Source organism: Quercus lobata, chromosome 2 (assembly GCF_001633185.2).
Source record: "Quercus lobata isolate SW786 chromosome 2, ValleyOak3.0 Primary Assembly, whole genome shotgun sequence".
NCBI classification, from domain to species: domain Eukaryota; kingdom Viridiplantae; phylum Streptophyta; class Magnoliopsida; order Fagales; family Fagaceae; genus Quercus; species Quercus lobata.
The window spans coordinates 61379166-61396784 of record NC_044905.1 but is presented as its reverse complement, the minus strand read 5'-3'; the positions used below and the strand labels follow the sequence as shown (position 1 = coordinate 61396784).

Genomic DNA, 17619 nt, shown 5'->3' with positions numbered 1-17619 from the left:
GTTGTGGCAGCAGCACACCTCCACAATGCATCCTTCAGCTCCAATCCCTTGTGATCAATTTTGAAATTGTTGTAGATGTGTTTCACACAGTATCTATGCTCCACGGTAGGGAATAGTGTCTCTATTGTAGGTATAAGCCCCTGTAAATAAGCAAACAAACAAACAAAACAAGTTAGTTCAACAAACAAAGTCAACTATTCAAGTGTAACTGAACAAAACAAAACTTGCATACCTTTTGCCTATCAGAAATGAAGACCAACTGAAGCTCCTTTGGCCTCCCTATATCATCAGCAAAAATTTCCAAAAATCATATCCAAGACTCCCTGGTTTCTTGTTCCACAACAGCCATGGCTACTAGAAAAATGTTGTCATTTGCATCCTTGGCAGTGGCAGATAAGATTTGCCCACCAAATCTGTGCTTTATGTGACAACCATCTAAACCTATAAATGGCCTGCATCCACCTAAAAATCCTACCTTCTGAGCATTGAACCTAACATACATCCTCTTAAATTTTGGTTGGGAAGTCTCCTCAGCCATTTCTATCTGCAGTATAGCCCTACTCCCCTTGTCTACAGTGGTTATCATTTGTGCATAGTCCCTAAGGACACCATATTGCAGTTGCTCATCTCCATTTATCAAATCCTTTACCTTTCTCTTTGACCTATACACTTGGTTTACACTTAGGTCAATAGATAAATTTTGCATCACATGGTTGTGTACACCACTCACCTCCCAATTTGGATTTTTGCTAAAATCCTCAATGAACCTCTTAACAACATAAGCTGATGTTGCTTGGCTGTTTTTGAAAGACTTGGGACAAGTACAATCATCAGTCAAGGTCTTAATTTGAAATGTTAGCTCTCCACTTATTTGAGATGCATAACATCTCCACCCACACCCATTCTTGCAGTGAACTGATATCTTGGTCTTCTCATTAAGCTTGAATTTGATGTCAATAGGTTTTTTGATTGCATACTCCCTCAAAGCAGCTCTAAACACCTTTACATTAGGGAACTTCATCTCCTTCTTCAGTACAACATTTCTCATGTCACTCTTAGCATTAAACTCTACTTGCTCAGGTACCTGCTCATCATCAGACCCATCCATGGTTACCAGGTCATCCTCAAGAGCTGGCTCAACCCACTCAGGGTCTGTGTGGGGTGCATTGCTTGATTCTGGGGCTGTGTGGGGTGCATTGCTTGATTCTGGGTTTGTATTGGGAGCAGAACCTTGTGGAGTTGAGTTTTGAGCAGCAAATACATCATCACCAAAGCCATCCCCCTCTAGGCCTTCATTTAGCCAATCATCATCATCATCATCATCATCTCCTTCAACATTCTGTTCTTCATCTCTTGCATCAATGTCAACATCCTCAACATCTTCTTCATCATCACTCTCATCATCATTCTCATCATCTTCATCATCATCACTATCCAATTCTATTTCAACCCTTGCTGCATCACCATTTACATCACCACCTGCATGACCACCTACACCATCTGCCACTCCCCCTGCATCACCACCTACACCACCATCTGCCACTCCCCCTGCATCACCACCTACACCACCATCTGCCACTCCCCCTGCATCAGGATACTCAACTGCCAATGGCACCACATCTATGTCAGTATAGATTATGATTTTTTCAACATACCATGCCTTATGAAGGTTAGTCATGTTTACGACATCTGTATCTGTTTCTATGTCTCTTAAATCATGCTGTAGATCACCATCAGGAATTAAATACTTATATCTACTGTGTTCCTTAGGAGCACCAACTAGATGGCATAAATCCCGAATTTCAAAGTAACTCAACTTGTCAGGGTCAATCTCTGTCAGTAAACGTACAGACCCACCCACATATTGTATGGTTGGCTCTTCCACAAAACATCCCCCAACATGAATTTCAAGGTCAAATGTAAAGTCAACCATCTGCAATTAAAATAAGTATTTTGTTTACACACATTGACATGCAGAAAGTGACAAGAAGCCAAAAGAGACAACAAGCCAACAAATTGACAACAACACATGGACAAAGGACCACATAAAGCACATGCAAAACCAGATTCCCAACAAATTCATAGGGACCACATTACCCACACTTCACAAACAAGTGCAATCATTGACAAATAAACTTGATTCCTTCAGGTATATGCATTATAGAAACAACCATAGCAAAATGCATATCCTAAGCGATTCTACACATAAATAGCAAAATGCTAATTTAACATACAAAAAAAATTTTATTGTGCAGATGAACAGTAAAACCTAACTACGTGGGTGGGTCACCATAAAAAAATGACATCAAGAACCCAAATGCAGATGAAAAACAATCACACATACCTTGCCTAGGTTCGATGATGCAAAACAAGTGTTTTCTCCCTCTCCACACACTCCAAACCACGAAGAACAAGCCTGATTGCACCTTGGGTCTCTCTCTCGAAAAGTGTTTTAGTTTTGGGGGTTTTGATTGACGTTATGTTCTGTTTTGGGGTTAAAAGGTGTTTTTGTAATGGCAAAGACCGAGGTGGGTTATGGAGAGTGACGGAAACACACCTCAGGTGGGTTAAGTGATACTTTTCAAAACACGAGTATGCAAAGTGATTTTCGCCCAAACCACAGGTGGGTTATGTGTAATTATCCCTTTTTTATTCTTTTACTTTCCTTTTGTGTTCAACATTTCTGACTTCCATTTCTTCTTTTCTCTGTATTTGACATCCCTGAGTTTACTGTTACCGTGGCGTGTTTTGCTCCATCTGTCCGGTTTTCTTATTTTCAGGTACGTTCGCCTCCTTCTGCGTTCTTCTTTTCCGTATTTTTCCTTTTTCGGGGTTGTATATTTTTTCTGAATGATGGGTTATACTGATTTTAGGAGCATTTCTCCCTCCATTGCCTTTCTTTTTGCTCATTTGGGGGGCTTGTTAGATTCCTCCAGAGACACACGATACCCACAGATTGGGGATTTCACTGTAGGGGATAGTGGCCTTAACTTAGCCTTAGGTGATCTGTATCCTTTACTTCACCGGTCCTTGTCTTGGTTTAAGTCAGTCCGTGGGGTTCTTAGGCGGGAAGTTATGGGATCGGAGTTGGGAATGAATGGTCAAGAGAAGGGTTCGTCTTCTAGTGTGGCCGCGGACAGGGCTGTTAGGGATACGGCCACCTCCGTGCCTCCGCCTTCGTCCATTCCTTCTACCTCTACATCTATTCGTCCCTTCCACGCCCTCAAGGAGAAGTGTACCTTGAAGCTAGACGTCTTTAATAGGTTTAGGGATAGATTCCAATTTCCCGGGGAAACTAAGGCTCGTTTACCTAGGAAGGGTGAGAAGGCTTGTGCCTTCGCCCATGGCGAAGTCTGTTTTTAAGAATCTTCTTTTTCGTGTGGTCTGAGGTTTCCCGTCCATCCATTCATTATGGAACTCTTAGATCACCTACATATTGCTCCTGGGCAACTTATGCTGAACTCCTAGAGGATCGTCATAAGTTTTATGGTGATCTAGTCGACCATAGCGGATGGGGACATGATCACTCTCAATGAGTTTACCCACCTTTACCGTCTAAAGGAATCTAAAGAATTTGGGTACTATGATTTTGTTCCCTGGGATCGGAGCTCCCGTCCTGTAGTCGATCTTTCCCCGTCCTTCTGTTATTGGAAGTCCAGATACTTCTTCGTCTCGGGTGATGGTTGGAAGACTTTGTCCGATGACTTTTGGGGGAATGTCCCTAGGTTGCTGCGCCGGTGGGAGACCCCTCAAATTGGTGCGTTTGCCCCCTTTTTTTTTTTTTTTTTTAAGCCTTCTCTCTTGGTACACAGGCTGACTTTGATCGTCCCATTTTTTTTTTTCAGTGAAGGAGCGCCCTGATCTTGAGGGTAAGTTTGAAGAAAGGGTTCGGGAGGCCATCAGGTACATGAGGATGATCGACAATTTCGACGAGCTGATTGACCCGCACACATTGGCCCGTCATTGTCTAGGTCCTGAGCCTTCCCTTTACATCCTTCAAACGATCGACCGGGAACAAAGAAAACGTAAGTCGTCCACATGCTTATGATCGTCCTTTCTCCCTTATTTCTTATTTGGCTTCTTAAATTTTTCTTCTCTTCTTGTGCAGAGATGACGAGCAAATTTAATAAGGACATGTACGCCAAAATCAAGGCGAAGAAGAACGAACCTCTTTCAAGTATCGGCCAGAAAACGCTGAGGATAACTGACAAGGAGAGAGAGAGAGAGAGAGATAAAGAAGTGGCTGAAAGGGGTTCGTCCACCCCTAATCTGGACGAAGGAAGGACGGCTTTGCCTGCGGTCTCTCTTGAGGAAGTTCCTGCCCTGAAGAGACAGAAGACCGTGTATAAGGGCAAGGAGAAGGTGGGCTCTAATATTTGGGCAGATGCTGAGGCTGCCATAACTTGAGCAAACGAGCTCCTGACTCCTGAAGAAATGAAGGAGATCTCCTAGGTGCCTTCCCATGAGATGGTGAGCCAGCACGTTCACAAGCTCGTCCAGGTAACTTGTCCGTTACTCCGCTAGTTCCTTCCTTTTATTTATTTATTTTTTTTTTTTCTTTTTAGGTGTTGGGAGAGACGATGCATCTTACTACGCAATTCCTGGCGAACGAGGAAAAGGTAGTCATGGCTACCTCCAAAGTGGAGGCTATGGAGGCTGAAGCTTCGACGCTGCGAAGGGACTTGATAGTTGCCATGGATGCTCACAATACCTCTAAGGAGGAAGTGAAAGTCCTGACTGATAGCCTCGAGGCAGAGAAGCTGCTGACGAAACAGAAGGACGAGCTTCTTGCAACGGCCAACCAGAGGATGAAGGCAGCAGTTGCCAAAGCCGTCCTTGCTTTCCAGACCACTGGAGAGTACAACACCATTTTGTTCCAATGGTATTTCAAGGGTTTTGAACTGCTAAGGAGGTATTTATTGAAGCACGGACCTGGAACCAACCTGGAGGACCTGGACTTCAAAGCTGTTGATAAGGAAATCGAAGCGGACGAGGTGGCCCAGGCGGTTCAGCCTTCTGGGGAGGAACCGTTCGTAGCGGACAAGGTTGGTGAGGAGGCACCTCCATCTTGACTTAGCTATATTCTTGAAGACACTCCTTTCTCTTTTTTTCTCTTTTTTTTTTTTTTTTTTTTTTGGTGCCCTATGTGTTTTTCTAGGCTTTTGTCTGAACAATGTTCCTAGTATATTTTGGTGTTCTGGAACAATTTGCACTTCTTTAAATATGCTATATGGGTTGCTTTCTTCTTTATTCGTTAATTGTGGATGTCTTTACTTGGGTGTTCCTGTCGTCCCTCTGGGGACTTAGAGAGAAAAAACGATTTTTCTTTTTTGTTCAAGTGCTTTCCTCGTCCGCACATGGACTTAGAGGATTCTTGCTTTAAGTGCTTCCTTTTTAAGGGATTTTTGAATGCTCCCTTCGTTTTTATGTAGATTTTGTTTGTCTGACGAATGTCGTCGTCATCCTTGCATCCAAGGGAACTTCATCGTCTCTTTTATTTGGACGATCTATGTCCGCTTAAGGTTTTTCATCGTCTTTTTAGTATGGACGATGTACATCCACTTAAAGAATCTTATCGTCTTTTTAGTTTGGACGAAGTACATCCACTTAAGGAATCTTATCATCTTTTTTCGTTTGGAAGATGCACATCCACTTAAGGAATCTTATCGTCTCTCTTTTTGTTTGGACGATGTACATCCACTTAAGGAATCTTATCGTCTCTCTTTTTTTTTTTTTTAAGGAGGAGACAATCAGTGTGTACAAACCGCTAGATAATGTTCAAAAATAACGACTTACAAATACTCATCTATTATTTGTGTTAAAGAATTCGAAATTCAAATTATACAATCAAGCTATGGTTCCTTTTTCGTAGTACCTTTTTAAATATTCGACATTCCAGGGACGAGGTAGCCTTTTTCCGTCTAAGTCTTCTAGGTGGTAGCTGCCTTGTCGCGAATAATGAATGACTCTGTAGGGTCCTTCCCAGAACGGACCAAGTTTGCCTTGTGTTGGATTTTTTGTTGCAGGAGTCACTTTTCGGAGTACTAGGTCCCCGATGCTGAATCTCTTTAGCTTTACCCTCTGATTGTAGTATACGGCCATCTTTTGTTGGTACTTGGCCATTCTCTAGGAGGCTTGGTCTCTGACTTCGTCTAGGCAGTCAAGGTTCAGCTTCAGCTGGTCGTCGTTGCCTTGTTCGACGAAGAACTCTTTCCTGATGTTGGTAAGCCCCACCTCGACTGGGATGACTGTTTCAGTGCCGTATGTCAGATTAAAGGGTGTTTCGTCTGTTGGTGTTCGTGCCGTCGTCCTGTAAGCCCACAAGACACTCGGAAATACCTCTAGCCATGCTCCCTTTGCCCCCATCAGCCGGGACTTGATAATCTTCAACAAGGTTCGGTTGGTTACTTCTGTCTGTCCGTTGGCCTGAGGATGTCCTAGCGACAAGTATTTGTTCTTGATGCCTAGGCTCGAGCAAAACATCATGAACTCGTGGCAGTCGAAGTGACGGCCATTGTCGGAGATGATTGTCCTTGGTATTCCAAACTTGCAAACAATATTTTTCCATACAAAATTTTGTACCTTTGCTTCGGTGATCGTCGCAAGGGCCTTTGCCTTCACTCACTTCATGAAGTAGTCTATTGCGACGAGAAGGAACTTCACCTGCCTCTTTCCTTGTGGTAGGGGGCCCATGATGTCGATCCCCCATTGCGCAAACGGCCATGGTGATGAGATGGTTATCATTTTTTTTGCAGGGACACGTTGGACGTTCCCATATCTCTGGTAACTGTCACATCTTTTCATGAACTCCACTGCGTCTTGCTGCATCGTCGGCCAAAAATATCCAGCCCTCATTATTTTTCTCACGAGCGACTTATGCCCCATATGATCTCCACAAATTCCCTCGTGCACCTCCTCCAGGACATATCTGGATTCGTCCTCACCTATACACCTTAGGTAAGGTTGGGAGAAACCCCATTTGTAAAGTTCGCCGTTTAGTACTGTGAATCGGGCAGCTCGTTTTTGGACCTTTCTGGCTTCTTCGGGGCTAGATGGTAATTGTCCATCTCTAAGGAACGATAGAATGGGATCCGTCCATCCTGATTGCGTGTGTACGGGGAGAGTTTGGAGCTCCTCGATGTTGGAAAATTCCTGTTCTTCCATATTCCACTCGGTCGACTTCCCCTGGTGGTCCGCTGAGGCACTTTGTGCTTCAAAGTCTCCCCAAACTTGCCCTACGACGAGCTGTGAGTCGCTCTTAAGCACTATACTTTCTGCTCCAAGTGCCCGAGCTATTCTTAGTCCTGTTAACAAGGTTTCGTACTCTGCCTCGTTATTAGTTATGGGGAATTTGAGCTGGACTCCATACTTCAGGACGTCTTTTTTTGGGGAAATTATAACGACGCCTGTTCTGCCTCCCTTTTGGGTGGACGATCCATCAGTGTTTATCGTCCAAAGGCCTTCTTGGTCATCTACATTCTCAGGGATGGTGAATTCTGCTATGAAATTGGCCAACGCCTGAGCTTTTATGGTTGTTCGTGGACAATACTCTATGTCGAACTGGCTGAGTTCGATAGCCCATTGTACCATCCGTCCAGCTGCCTCGGGTTTGTTCATTGCTTTCTTGATTAGCTGGTCCGTCATTACTATGATGGGATTGGCCTGGAAGTAGGGACGGAGTTTTCTTGAGGCCATTATTAGGGCGAAAGTGATCTTCTCTATGCACGGATATCGTGCCTCAGCGCCTTGAAAAGCTTGGCTGACATAGTATATAGGGAGCTGCAACCTGTTTTCTTCCCTTATCAATGCTGCGTTGACTGCTATAAGAGATACCGCTAAGTACAAGAATAAGTCTTCACCTTCTTTGGACGGACTTAAGAGTGGGGGGTTGCTCAGGTAACGCTTCAATTCTTGAAACGCAGCTTCACACTCCTCCGTCCAGGCAAACGCTTTCTTTAGAGTCTTGAAGAAGGGGAGGCATTTGTCTGTGGCCTTGGAGACGAACCTATTGAGGGCTGCTACTCTTCCTGTGAGAGATTGTACTTCTTTCACCGTCTTCGGTGATGACATCTCGAGGATGGCCTTGACCTTCTTCGGGTTTGCTTCAATTCCCCTTTGTGATACCATAAACCCGAGGAACTTCCCTGAGGAAACCCTGAACGCACACTTGGAGGGGTTCAGTTTCATTTTGTACTGCCTGAGTGTGTTGAACGTCTCTTTAAGGTCGTTCAAGTGGTCTTCTTCTTCTTTGCTCTTGAAGAGCATATCATCAACATACACTTCCACATTTCTCTCGATCTGTTTCTTGAACATCTGGTTCACCAACCTTTGGTAGGTAGCCCCTGCATTCTTGAGTCCAAAATGCATGACCCGGTAGTAATAGAGCCCTTAACTGGTGATAAAGGCAGTTTTCTCTTGATCTTCTTTAGCCATTTGTGTTTGGTTATATCCTGAAAATGCTTCCATAAACGTTAGGAGTTTATGTCCAGCAGTGGAGTCTACCAACTGATCAATTTTGGGTAAGGGGAAACTGTCCTTTGGGCAGGCCTAATTAAGATCTGTGAAGTCGACACACATTCTCCATTTCCCAGTTGCTTTCTTTACCATAACCACGTTGGCCAACCATTCAGGGTAATGAACTTCCCGAATAAAATTGGCAGCAAGTAGTTTATTTACCTCGTCCATTACTGCTTTGTTTCGTTCGAGGGCAAAGACTCTTCTTCTCTGTTGGACGGGCTTCTTCCCTGGGTCTACATTTAGGCGATGTAGAATGAGGCTTGCTGGGATCCCTGGCATATCCTCATGGCTCCAGGCAAACACATCGAGGTTATCTTTTAGGAAGTTGATGATCCCTTCCTTCACCCCGCGACTCAGGGCCGTCCCTATCTGGGTCGTCTTACCTGGACTTTCCTCAACCAGCTCTATCGTTTCTAGCTTCTTAATGATCTCTGGCGTTTTTTCTTCGATTGTCCACGTGTGGTTCTCTTTTGAAGCCAGGACGGCCTGGTAACATTCTCGAGCCAACACCTGGTCCCCTTTTATTTCCCCGACCCCTTGCTTCATTGGAAATTTTACCTTCAAGCAGTATGTGGAAGTAGCTGCTTTCCAAAAATTGAGTGTTGGTCGTCCTATGATCACGTTGTAGGATGATGGCAAGTCTACCACCAAGAAATTATGCTGATTGGTTACCTGGAGGGGGTACGAACCGGCAGTGACGGTCAGCGTTACTATTCCCCTAAGGTATACCTTTTCTCCATTGAAGCTGACGAGGGGAGATTCAAACGGACGAAGCCTTTTTGGGTCTAGCTGTAGCTGCTAGAAGGTAGAAAGGTAGATAATGTCAGCCGAACTCCCATTGTCTACCAGAACTCTCCTCATGTTGAACCCCTCGATCATGATCGTAACGACTAGGGGTTCATCATGTGGTTGCCTTATACCCCTTGCATCTTCTTCTGAAAAGTACATGTCCTGGTTGGTCAGTCCTTATTTCAGAGGTGGTAGACTGTGGACACTGTTTACCTGCCTTTGGTGTGACTTCTTCAAGGATCTGTACGACCCTCCTGCGATTGGTCCCCCTGCAAGAGTCCTTATCTCCCCTAATGCATTATGTGGACGAGATGATGGTCGGTCTTCGTCCCTCTTATTGCCCCCGTGCTGACCCTTCTGGTTGTGTTTGCTGGAATCTCCTCTTTTGACATATTACTGTAGTTTCCCTTTCCGTATCAGTTCTTCAATCTGCTCCTTCAGATCTCTACAATCCTCCGTGTAGTGTCCATGATCCTTGTGAAAACGACAGTATTTCCTCTTGTCACATAAACTTGGTGATGAATGGAGTGGCCTTGGCCATTTAAGAGAAGGTTTGTCTCTTATTTCCGTTAAAATCTGGTCCACAGGCACTGCCAACGGTGTGAACTTCACTGGATGAGGTTTTTTATCCTCCCTCCATCTATTTCCTTCGTCATTACCACGATCTGCTCTATCTCTCTTCTGTCCTCTTCAATCATCCTCTTTCTCCTTCTTCTTTTCTTTGCTATTTTCCACTCTGTCAATGGCTACTAGAGCTTCTTCCGCGTTCATATACTTCTGTGCTTTCAACAGTGCTTCAGCCATGGTCTTAGGGGGGTTCTTTGCCAAGGACGCCACAAAATCTCTGGACTTCAACCCTACTTTGAGAGTTGTGAGATGTACTTTGTCATCCGCCTCGTCTACTTCCAGCATTCCTCGGGTGAAACGCGTCACATAAGACATCAACGGCTCCTTCTCTCCTTATCTGATGGTGAGCAGATGGTCGGCAGTCCTTTTTGGACGCTGCCCGCCTACGAAATGACGAACAAAGGAATTGCTCAACTGTTCGAAGTTATCAATGGACGATGTTGGCAACTTGTTGAACCACTCCCTAGCCGCCCCTTTGAGAGTAGTAGGGAAAGAGCGGCACAAAATCTCATCAGGTGGCTGTTGAAGGCCTAGGGTTGTCCTGAAGGTATTCAGGTGATCCAAGGGATCTTTCAGCCCATCGAAGGGTTCTAGATGAGGTAGACGGAACTTGGAGGGTACTGGACACTCCTGGACGGCCACGGTAAAAGGTGAGTCCGTCTTCCGGACGATCTTCTCCAAGCTTTGGTCTGTCTTTCCTTTGATGGCATTTCTTAATTCGTCCATCTCTTTCTTCATCTCTCTTAAGGGATCTGAGCTTGCTTCTTCCGGAGTGCTGTTTCGTCTTCTGTTACTGTCTTCGTCGTCTCCTCTGTCTGCACGATTACTTTCCTGTAGCAACCGTTGCTTCATCTCTTGGTTCTGCTTGGTGAGTTCTTCCACAGTGGCCGACAACGACTGGATTTGTAGGGCCAATGCAGCGGGATCTGGGTTTGTACTGGATTCCATCTGGACTTGTGAGTTAACTGGGACAGATCACGTGTTGAATCTTCCCCACAGACGGCGCCAAACTGATGATGCCTAGATCGTCAGTTAAGGGATTCGTCCAGAGTAGAACCGTCCATGAGTTATCCTGGCTATAAAACAATAGAAAAAGAGACAAGGACACCGGTGTGGCGTCAGCTTACACGCCTCCAATGGCTAAGTCAGAATATCTAATAATGAAAGGAATAGTAAGAGAGTCGTATTCTTGGAGATTATGTTTTTTATGTACCTGTCCTCTGGCTTCACCAATGGGTATATATAAGATCCTTTCTTCTAGCCGTTGGCCTTGCTTTGATGGTCGGATCATTGCCGGATTTGTAACGCCCATGTAGGATATTAAATAGACAGAACGATCATCCAATGGCACTGAAGACCGTTTGTGTGTTTGTGTAACGCTTCATCATAACTGTGGGGCGATGGTGAAGCCTCTATCAGCCAGTTCTTAGTGTCGTCCTTTGTCATCGTCCTTCCACGGTGGACGGATGTTTACTCAGGACTATCACTACTAATTATACTAGACCTGACATTGCATATGCAGTCAGAGTGCTTAGTAGATTTACTAGCAAGCCTAGTAAAGATCATTGGCTAGCTATTGAGCAAGTCATGAGATATTTTATTGGTACAAAAAATTATGGCTTATTTTATAAAAAGTATCCTGCTGTGATTAAAGTTTTTAGTGATACCGATTAGAATACTTTGTCAGGTGATTCTCTCTCTACCACTGGTTATATTTTTACCTTAGATAGTGGTGCTATTTGTTGGAAATCTAAAAAGCAAACAATAATTGGTAATTCAACAATGGAAGTTGAATTAATAGCATTAGCTTCAGCTAGTGAAGAGGCAAATTGGTTTAGAGATTTGTTATATGAAATTCCACTCTGGGAAAAGCCAACCACCTATATTAATTCATTGTGATAGCACTGCCGCAATTGTTAGAGTTAAAAATCGTTACTACAACGGTAGATCCAGACCTATAAGAAGAAAGCACAATACCATGCGATCTTATTTGAGTAGTGGCATCATAACTATAGATTATATTAAATCTAATGATAATCTTACAGATCCATTTACCAAGACCTTGGCAAAAGATAGAGTCTGGAATACATCGATGGGGATGGGACTAAAATTCATAGAATCATGAGTCATGTATGAGGATACCTAACCCAACGACCAGAGATCCTGAGAATTGGGTTCAATGGGAAAAACGAATCATATGATGGTCATAAGAAATGCACTATTTTTTTTTTAATTATTTATTTTGTAAATAATTTTTTAATATTTCATCCCTATAATGTAAGTGCTTTTATCCTGTAATGTGGAGAGGTTGAGTAAAAAAATCTTAATGAAATTTGTAACTCGTATGAGTGGGGTGTCAGAATTACAGGAGCACCCTTGACAAAATTTCACCTATGTGAGTGTGGGGGTGGGGCCGCTTCCTATGAGATTTAGACTTAATCTCAAATACAATCATGAAACTGGGATTAGCACACGGCCGTAAAGTGTTAGCTATAAAAGCTCATGTCAACACCTAGGTTGTTATGTGTAAGCAGTAATGCTTAATTTTCCTAAAGCAGTCCTAGTTCAAGTCGGAGACCACTACGACTCTGGAGTTGAGATCACCGTTTTACTAAGTGAAGGTTCAATGCAGAGCACACCTTCATGATGCATAGTGACCCATCTTTGTTTGGTAATCTCTCTTTAACTAAAATTTAATATTAAAATGAGCGGGGGATTGTTGGAGCATTTTAATATTAAATAATTAAAATGAATAAATGTTATAATATAAATATAAAGATGTGGGAGTGAATATGGAAGATAAGGAGTTAGTAAAAATGTTTAATCCCACATTGAAAAGAAGAGAGACTATTTTATTCTTTTTAATTGTGGTGATTAATGAGCTAACATAAATTGTCTCAGATATTGGGCTAGATACGTGTGCAAGAGGGAGGTGAAGAGTGGAGCGAGCGCTGTGCCTCTGTTCAAATAGTGTTATGTAATTTTTCTTGTTGAATTAATAATATTCAGAAGTACTATTCAATTTCTCATTGTGTTATTTCCATTATTATTGTGTTTGCACTAACAGTTAGTCACATGCTAGGATCTGTACAACGGAAGAAGTCATCTGCAAGATCAAATTTAATTGGGGATTAGAGTAAAAGTTCAACTGTAGGTTGATATTTTGGGAAATGCCGGATAGTGGTAAGATTTCTTATACTTGTAACTACTTGTTCTTGATTAGTGAATTCTTGAGAGTGGTGACCTGAAATTCACCCGGTAGGAGTTTTTGTCTTGTGAAGGTTTTCCCCATTTGTTAATTAATTACCGTGTCAAATTTATTTTCCGCTGCACTTTAGATTATTTGATGATTTATTTGTGCTTACAGGATATTGCATGGAGTTTGATCTAATTAATCAAGTTGGGAAATTGAATTAATTAACTGGGTCAATTTATAACCCAAACAAATAGTACAACCAATCAAGAGAGATCACAAAAATGGTGTATTTAGCCCATCTCAACTAAAACAATCCGGATAAAAATTGACTTACTAAAACAATCCGGATAAAAAATGACTCACTTCAGGCAATTACCAGAAAAGGACTTGGCTTTATCAGCAACCAAACTTGCCTAAAGACTACTTCCACACCCATAATACAAATAGCATTCCACTGATGACTAACAATCTGGGATATCAGCAACGCTAAAACAAGAAGAGCAGAGTTGGCTATCAGTATAAAAATTGGGAGGATTTCCTTTTATTACAATCTTCACCTCACACCTCTTCTTGGTCATCATCAATTTCAGCATTAGGTACTGCTAACTCTTTCGCCTTAATATAACCATACTTTCTGAGAACCCACAAATTCATACGAATAATATTGCCTATGAACACGACACTAATTAGCGCCAACCAGGTTAAGACTGATATCTCAGTAACATCACGCAGCATGCCTTGCACTTTATCTGGGGACATGTGACGTAGAGAGATAAAATAAGTTACCACTTGTGCAGTGATGGCAATCCACAAAATTACCATTTGAATCCACATCCATCTCCGACGTTTTATTGGTAAGCCACTGACAAGTAGAAGAATTATGCTTAGAGATGCGAGGAAAGCAATTGTGTTGAAAATCATGAACTGACCATACTCAAGTGAATCAGTGTATGCCATGACTGCTGTTCCAGCGATGTGAGGGTTTTTCACAGGGTTCCCATTATTATCAACCGTGAGGTCATCTTGCCACACACCTCCTGGTGGGGTTATTCCAGCTTGAAAGGCCACAGTTGCAATAAGAGATGCCACCACCATCAATGCACTTCTCTTCCTACCAAGCCAATCAGTATGTTGATGCTTCACTACTGGCCTCTCTGAACCACTCTCTTTCGTGGTTAGTGTTGAGGTTAGAGATTTAGTTATTTGAGGAACTTTTGTTGGAGCCCATTCTTGCACAATCGGACGTATATCTTTTGCACTTAAAGCCCCAGCATCTCGAAGAAATTCCTCAATGTCCATGTCCCTCAAATCTCTGGGACTCTGTATTAGAATGTCAAAAGCTGTAGAGCCATTTGTATTCAGTGCATTCACATCAACACTAGTCTTGGCAAGCAAAAATTTTATGGTCTGCAAAATTCATACATACCCTTTTTGTAAATGAAATGCAATTAACCATACTAGTTAAAATCATTACTTCGATAAGATTAGTCTAAAGCATACTCAATTCTTCAGCCTAAAAAGAAAGAGGCAGGACTGCCTATTTACAATTACACAATTAAAGAAAAATACAAATAGAATGATTTCTGACATATGTTAAATTAACAGTAGTTTGAAAATGCCAGAAACCCAAGAATTTCAGTAGTGTGAGATTTTTAATCTTGTGAATATGAGCTCTAGTAAAAGCTGCTAAGTTCTTTTCTTTCTTACTTTTGTGATTAAAAATGGTGGGTGCAAAAAGCTGCTAGGCTTAACATTGTAATTGTAAAGGTAAAGAATCGGAAATTCCACGTACAACAGATTAACTACAATTAATTATTCTCTTAACATTTCCTTAAACCAAAAACATTTTTTTCATTATTTTACTCAACAGTAGCTACCTTATTGTTGAAAATTTGGTCACACCTTAATACATGTTGCATTCCCTTAATCCCACATTCCATATCCTCACTCCTAGACAAAGATTAAGCCTGAAATTTATAGTCCAAAATTATATAATCAAAATCAAATTACATCAAATGACCAAACTTTTTATATCCATGCAATTATGCATAAAAACTTTAGCAGAGAAAGTATACCCCAATCAATCCAATTACATCAAATAATCATTAACAAATTAAGTATAGAAAACATACCTCAATCTGCTTTTTGGACACAGCAATATGCAAAATAGTATTCCCATCACAATCCTTCCAATTCACCAATTCATCATCTTTCCCAATTGCCTCAACCAAAACTTTCAACCCCTCCAACCTAACATGCCCCACACACAAGTGCAGCACCGTTTCAGCTCGGTCCGTGAGCACCCGGGTGGACTCAGCCTTGACTCGAACCAACTCACTCACCACCTTAACTCGGCCCTTGACAGCCGCCACGTGGAGTGGGGTCCTCCCATCTTGGTTCCTCACCATACAAAGCTCAGGATCCACCAACAACAGCTCTTTGACTATCTCCAGGTACCCTTTTGCTGTTGCAAGGTGCAAAGGGGAGGACCCGTGTGAGTCGAACTCGGAGGCCAACTCGGGCTTAAGACTCAGTAACTCCTTGACGAAACCCAAGTGGCCCAACATGGAAGATATGTGAAGAGGAGTCTCTGATACGCAAGAAACAATGGTTCTGTCAAGAAGGAGAGGGTCTTCTAAGAGTAACTCTTTGAGGGTCGCAATGTTTCCTTCCATTGCTGCCTCTGAGAGCCTTTTCTCCATCTCTCTCTTCTTCTTTTTTCTCTCTATGTGGAAAGTTTTTAGCTTTTTGTGTCAGTCTGAGATTTCTTTTAAGTTCGGGGACTTTTGAGTTTATTTGATTTGTGAATGTGAGCTGCGTTGGCTATTGGGGTGTTGTTGGTGGAAGCCAATGAAAGATGACAGCAGCCGAGAGACTTGACTGGAAAGTTGGAGAGCAAACATTGTGGAAATGTTGAATGCTTGAGTTCAAAGGTTTGGAATTGGAAGTTTGTGGCTTTTACCAAAGAAAAACAAGAAGTTCGTTGGACCCAACTATATATATAAGGGAAAAATAAAATAGAAGTGGGACCCGAAGAAGTTTCTTAACATTATTTGACTTTCTTTAGAGCATTCACAGCTATTTTAGTAGTCAAAACCCTAAAAAAAAAAGTAAAAAACTCACTACGGTGCCAAAAGTTAAATTTTTTAACACCTAAATCCTTTTATCTGAATGCTAGGTACTTGGTTTCTACTCCAAATTCTAATTCGAATTTTTAGACATTCTCGTTTTTTCTTCTAAAATCCAAGAAATTTCACAATTTTATATCTAGTCTATATCTATATATCTAAAAACTAAACGGTAGCCTTTATTATTGTTATGCTTCTGTTGAATCCCATTATCATCTACTTATTTTTAACCATCTCTCTTATTTTTAGATTTTTTTTTTTTTTGTTATTAATTTTTCAATTTATTGTTACACTTTTTCCTACACCCCCATTTTTTACATTTTCATCTTCCCACTACTATCGATCTTAATATACTCTTCCTTTATCCTTTTATTTTCCTTTATTTTTGACTATTTTTATTCTCATCCTCTTACTATAAATTTGCAATTGTCTTTCCGATTCTATGCACAGTTTTTTCCATACAAAAAGTTTTCCCTCTCTCTCTCTCAATTTTTTCATTTTTTGGTGGATTTTTTTTTTTTAAATTTTCTTGCATCTCTACTTTAGGTTGATGAATTTTTGTGTTTTTAAAAACTCTAATTTGGGTTGATGTGATTTATTTGTGTTTTAAAATTTTTATCTTTTTTCTTTTCTTTGATTTCATAGATGTTATATAAAGATATTATATAAGAATATAATGTTATTCCATTACATAACATAACTCAAATAATTTGGTGTTTATTAATATATATTTTATTTTAAATTTTTTCTTCTCATTGTATTTTCTATAAATTTGTTATTTTCTCTCACATTCTCTCCTGAAAAAGTGATTATTCTCTCTCTCTCTCTTATTCTTTATTGTATTTTTTTTTTTAATAACTCTATTTTGGATTAATATTGTGGGGGAGGATTTTGTTCCAAGCCTGCAAGCAGTTTGTCCGCTCTAGGGCCGAAGGACCCACACGACTTTGTTCCTTCAAGCGACATGAGTAGTATTTGAGACTTGCTCCCACATTGAAGAAAGATGCGCCCCACTCATGCCTTATAAGTCTTACCTGAAGGCAAGAGTGTACTACTACAACCTCAAAAACTGCTCATGTTGCTTGAATGAACAAAGTCGTGCGGGTCCTTCGGCCCCAAAGAAGACAAACTGATTGCGAGCTTGGAACAAAATCCTCCCCCACAAATATGTTTTGGTGTTATATTTTGAGTGCCCCATCAAAAGTAGTGTATCTCACTCTTAGATCCCTGGTTTGATTTATTTATTTATTTTAGTTAATACCTTTTTTATTTATAATCATTTGAATTAATTTTTAGTTATTTTGGAAGTAAGAATTTGAAATTATATCAAAACACAATCTTGGCTATGCATTTGAATATGCC

At 41.4% G+C, this 17619-nt stretch overlaps 1 protein-coding gene across 1 annotated transcript; it reads right to left on the bottom strand.

Moving 5' to 3' along the window:
* Positions 1–13687: 13687 nt before the first annotated feature.
* LOC115978127 (ankyrin repeat-containing protein BDA1-like) lies at positions 13688–15919 on the bottom strand. The gene is made up of 2 exons (XM_031100150.1): positions 15262–15919; positions 13688–14536 (listed from the first exon to the last, which is right to left on the bottom strand). The coding sequence occupies exons 1-2, from the start codon at positions 15829–15831 to the stop codon at positions 13688–13690; spliced, it is 1419 nt and encodes a 472-aa protein (XP_030956010.1). The 5' UTR covers positions 15832–15919.
* Positions 15920–17619: the final 1700 nt, after the last annotated feature.

Coding starts and splice junctions, on each gene's coding strand:
- LOC115978127 (XM_031100150.1), bottom strand. CDS start 15,831: ATGGAGAAAAGGCTCTCAGAGGCAGCAATGGAAGGAAACATTGCGACC. Junction 14,537..15,261: donor TGTCCAAAAAGCAGATTGAG/GTATGTTTTCTA, acceptor TGAATTTTGCAG/ACCATAAAATTTTTGCTTGC.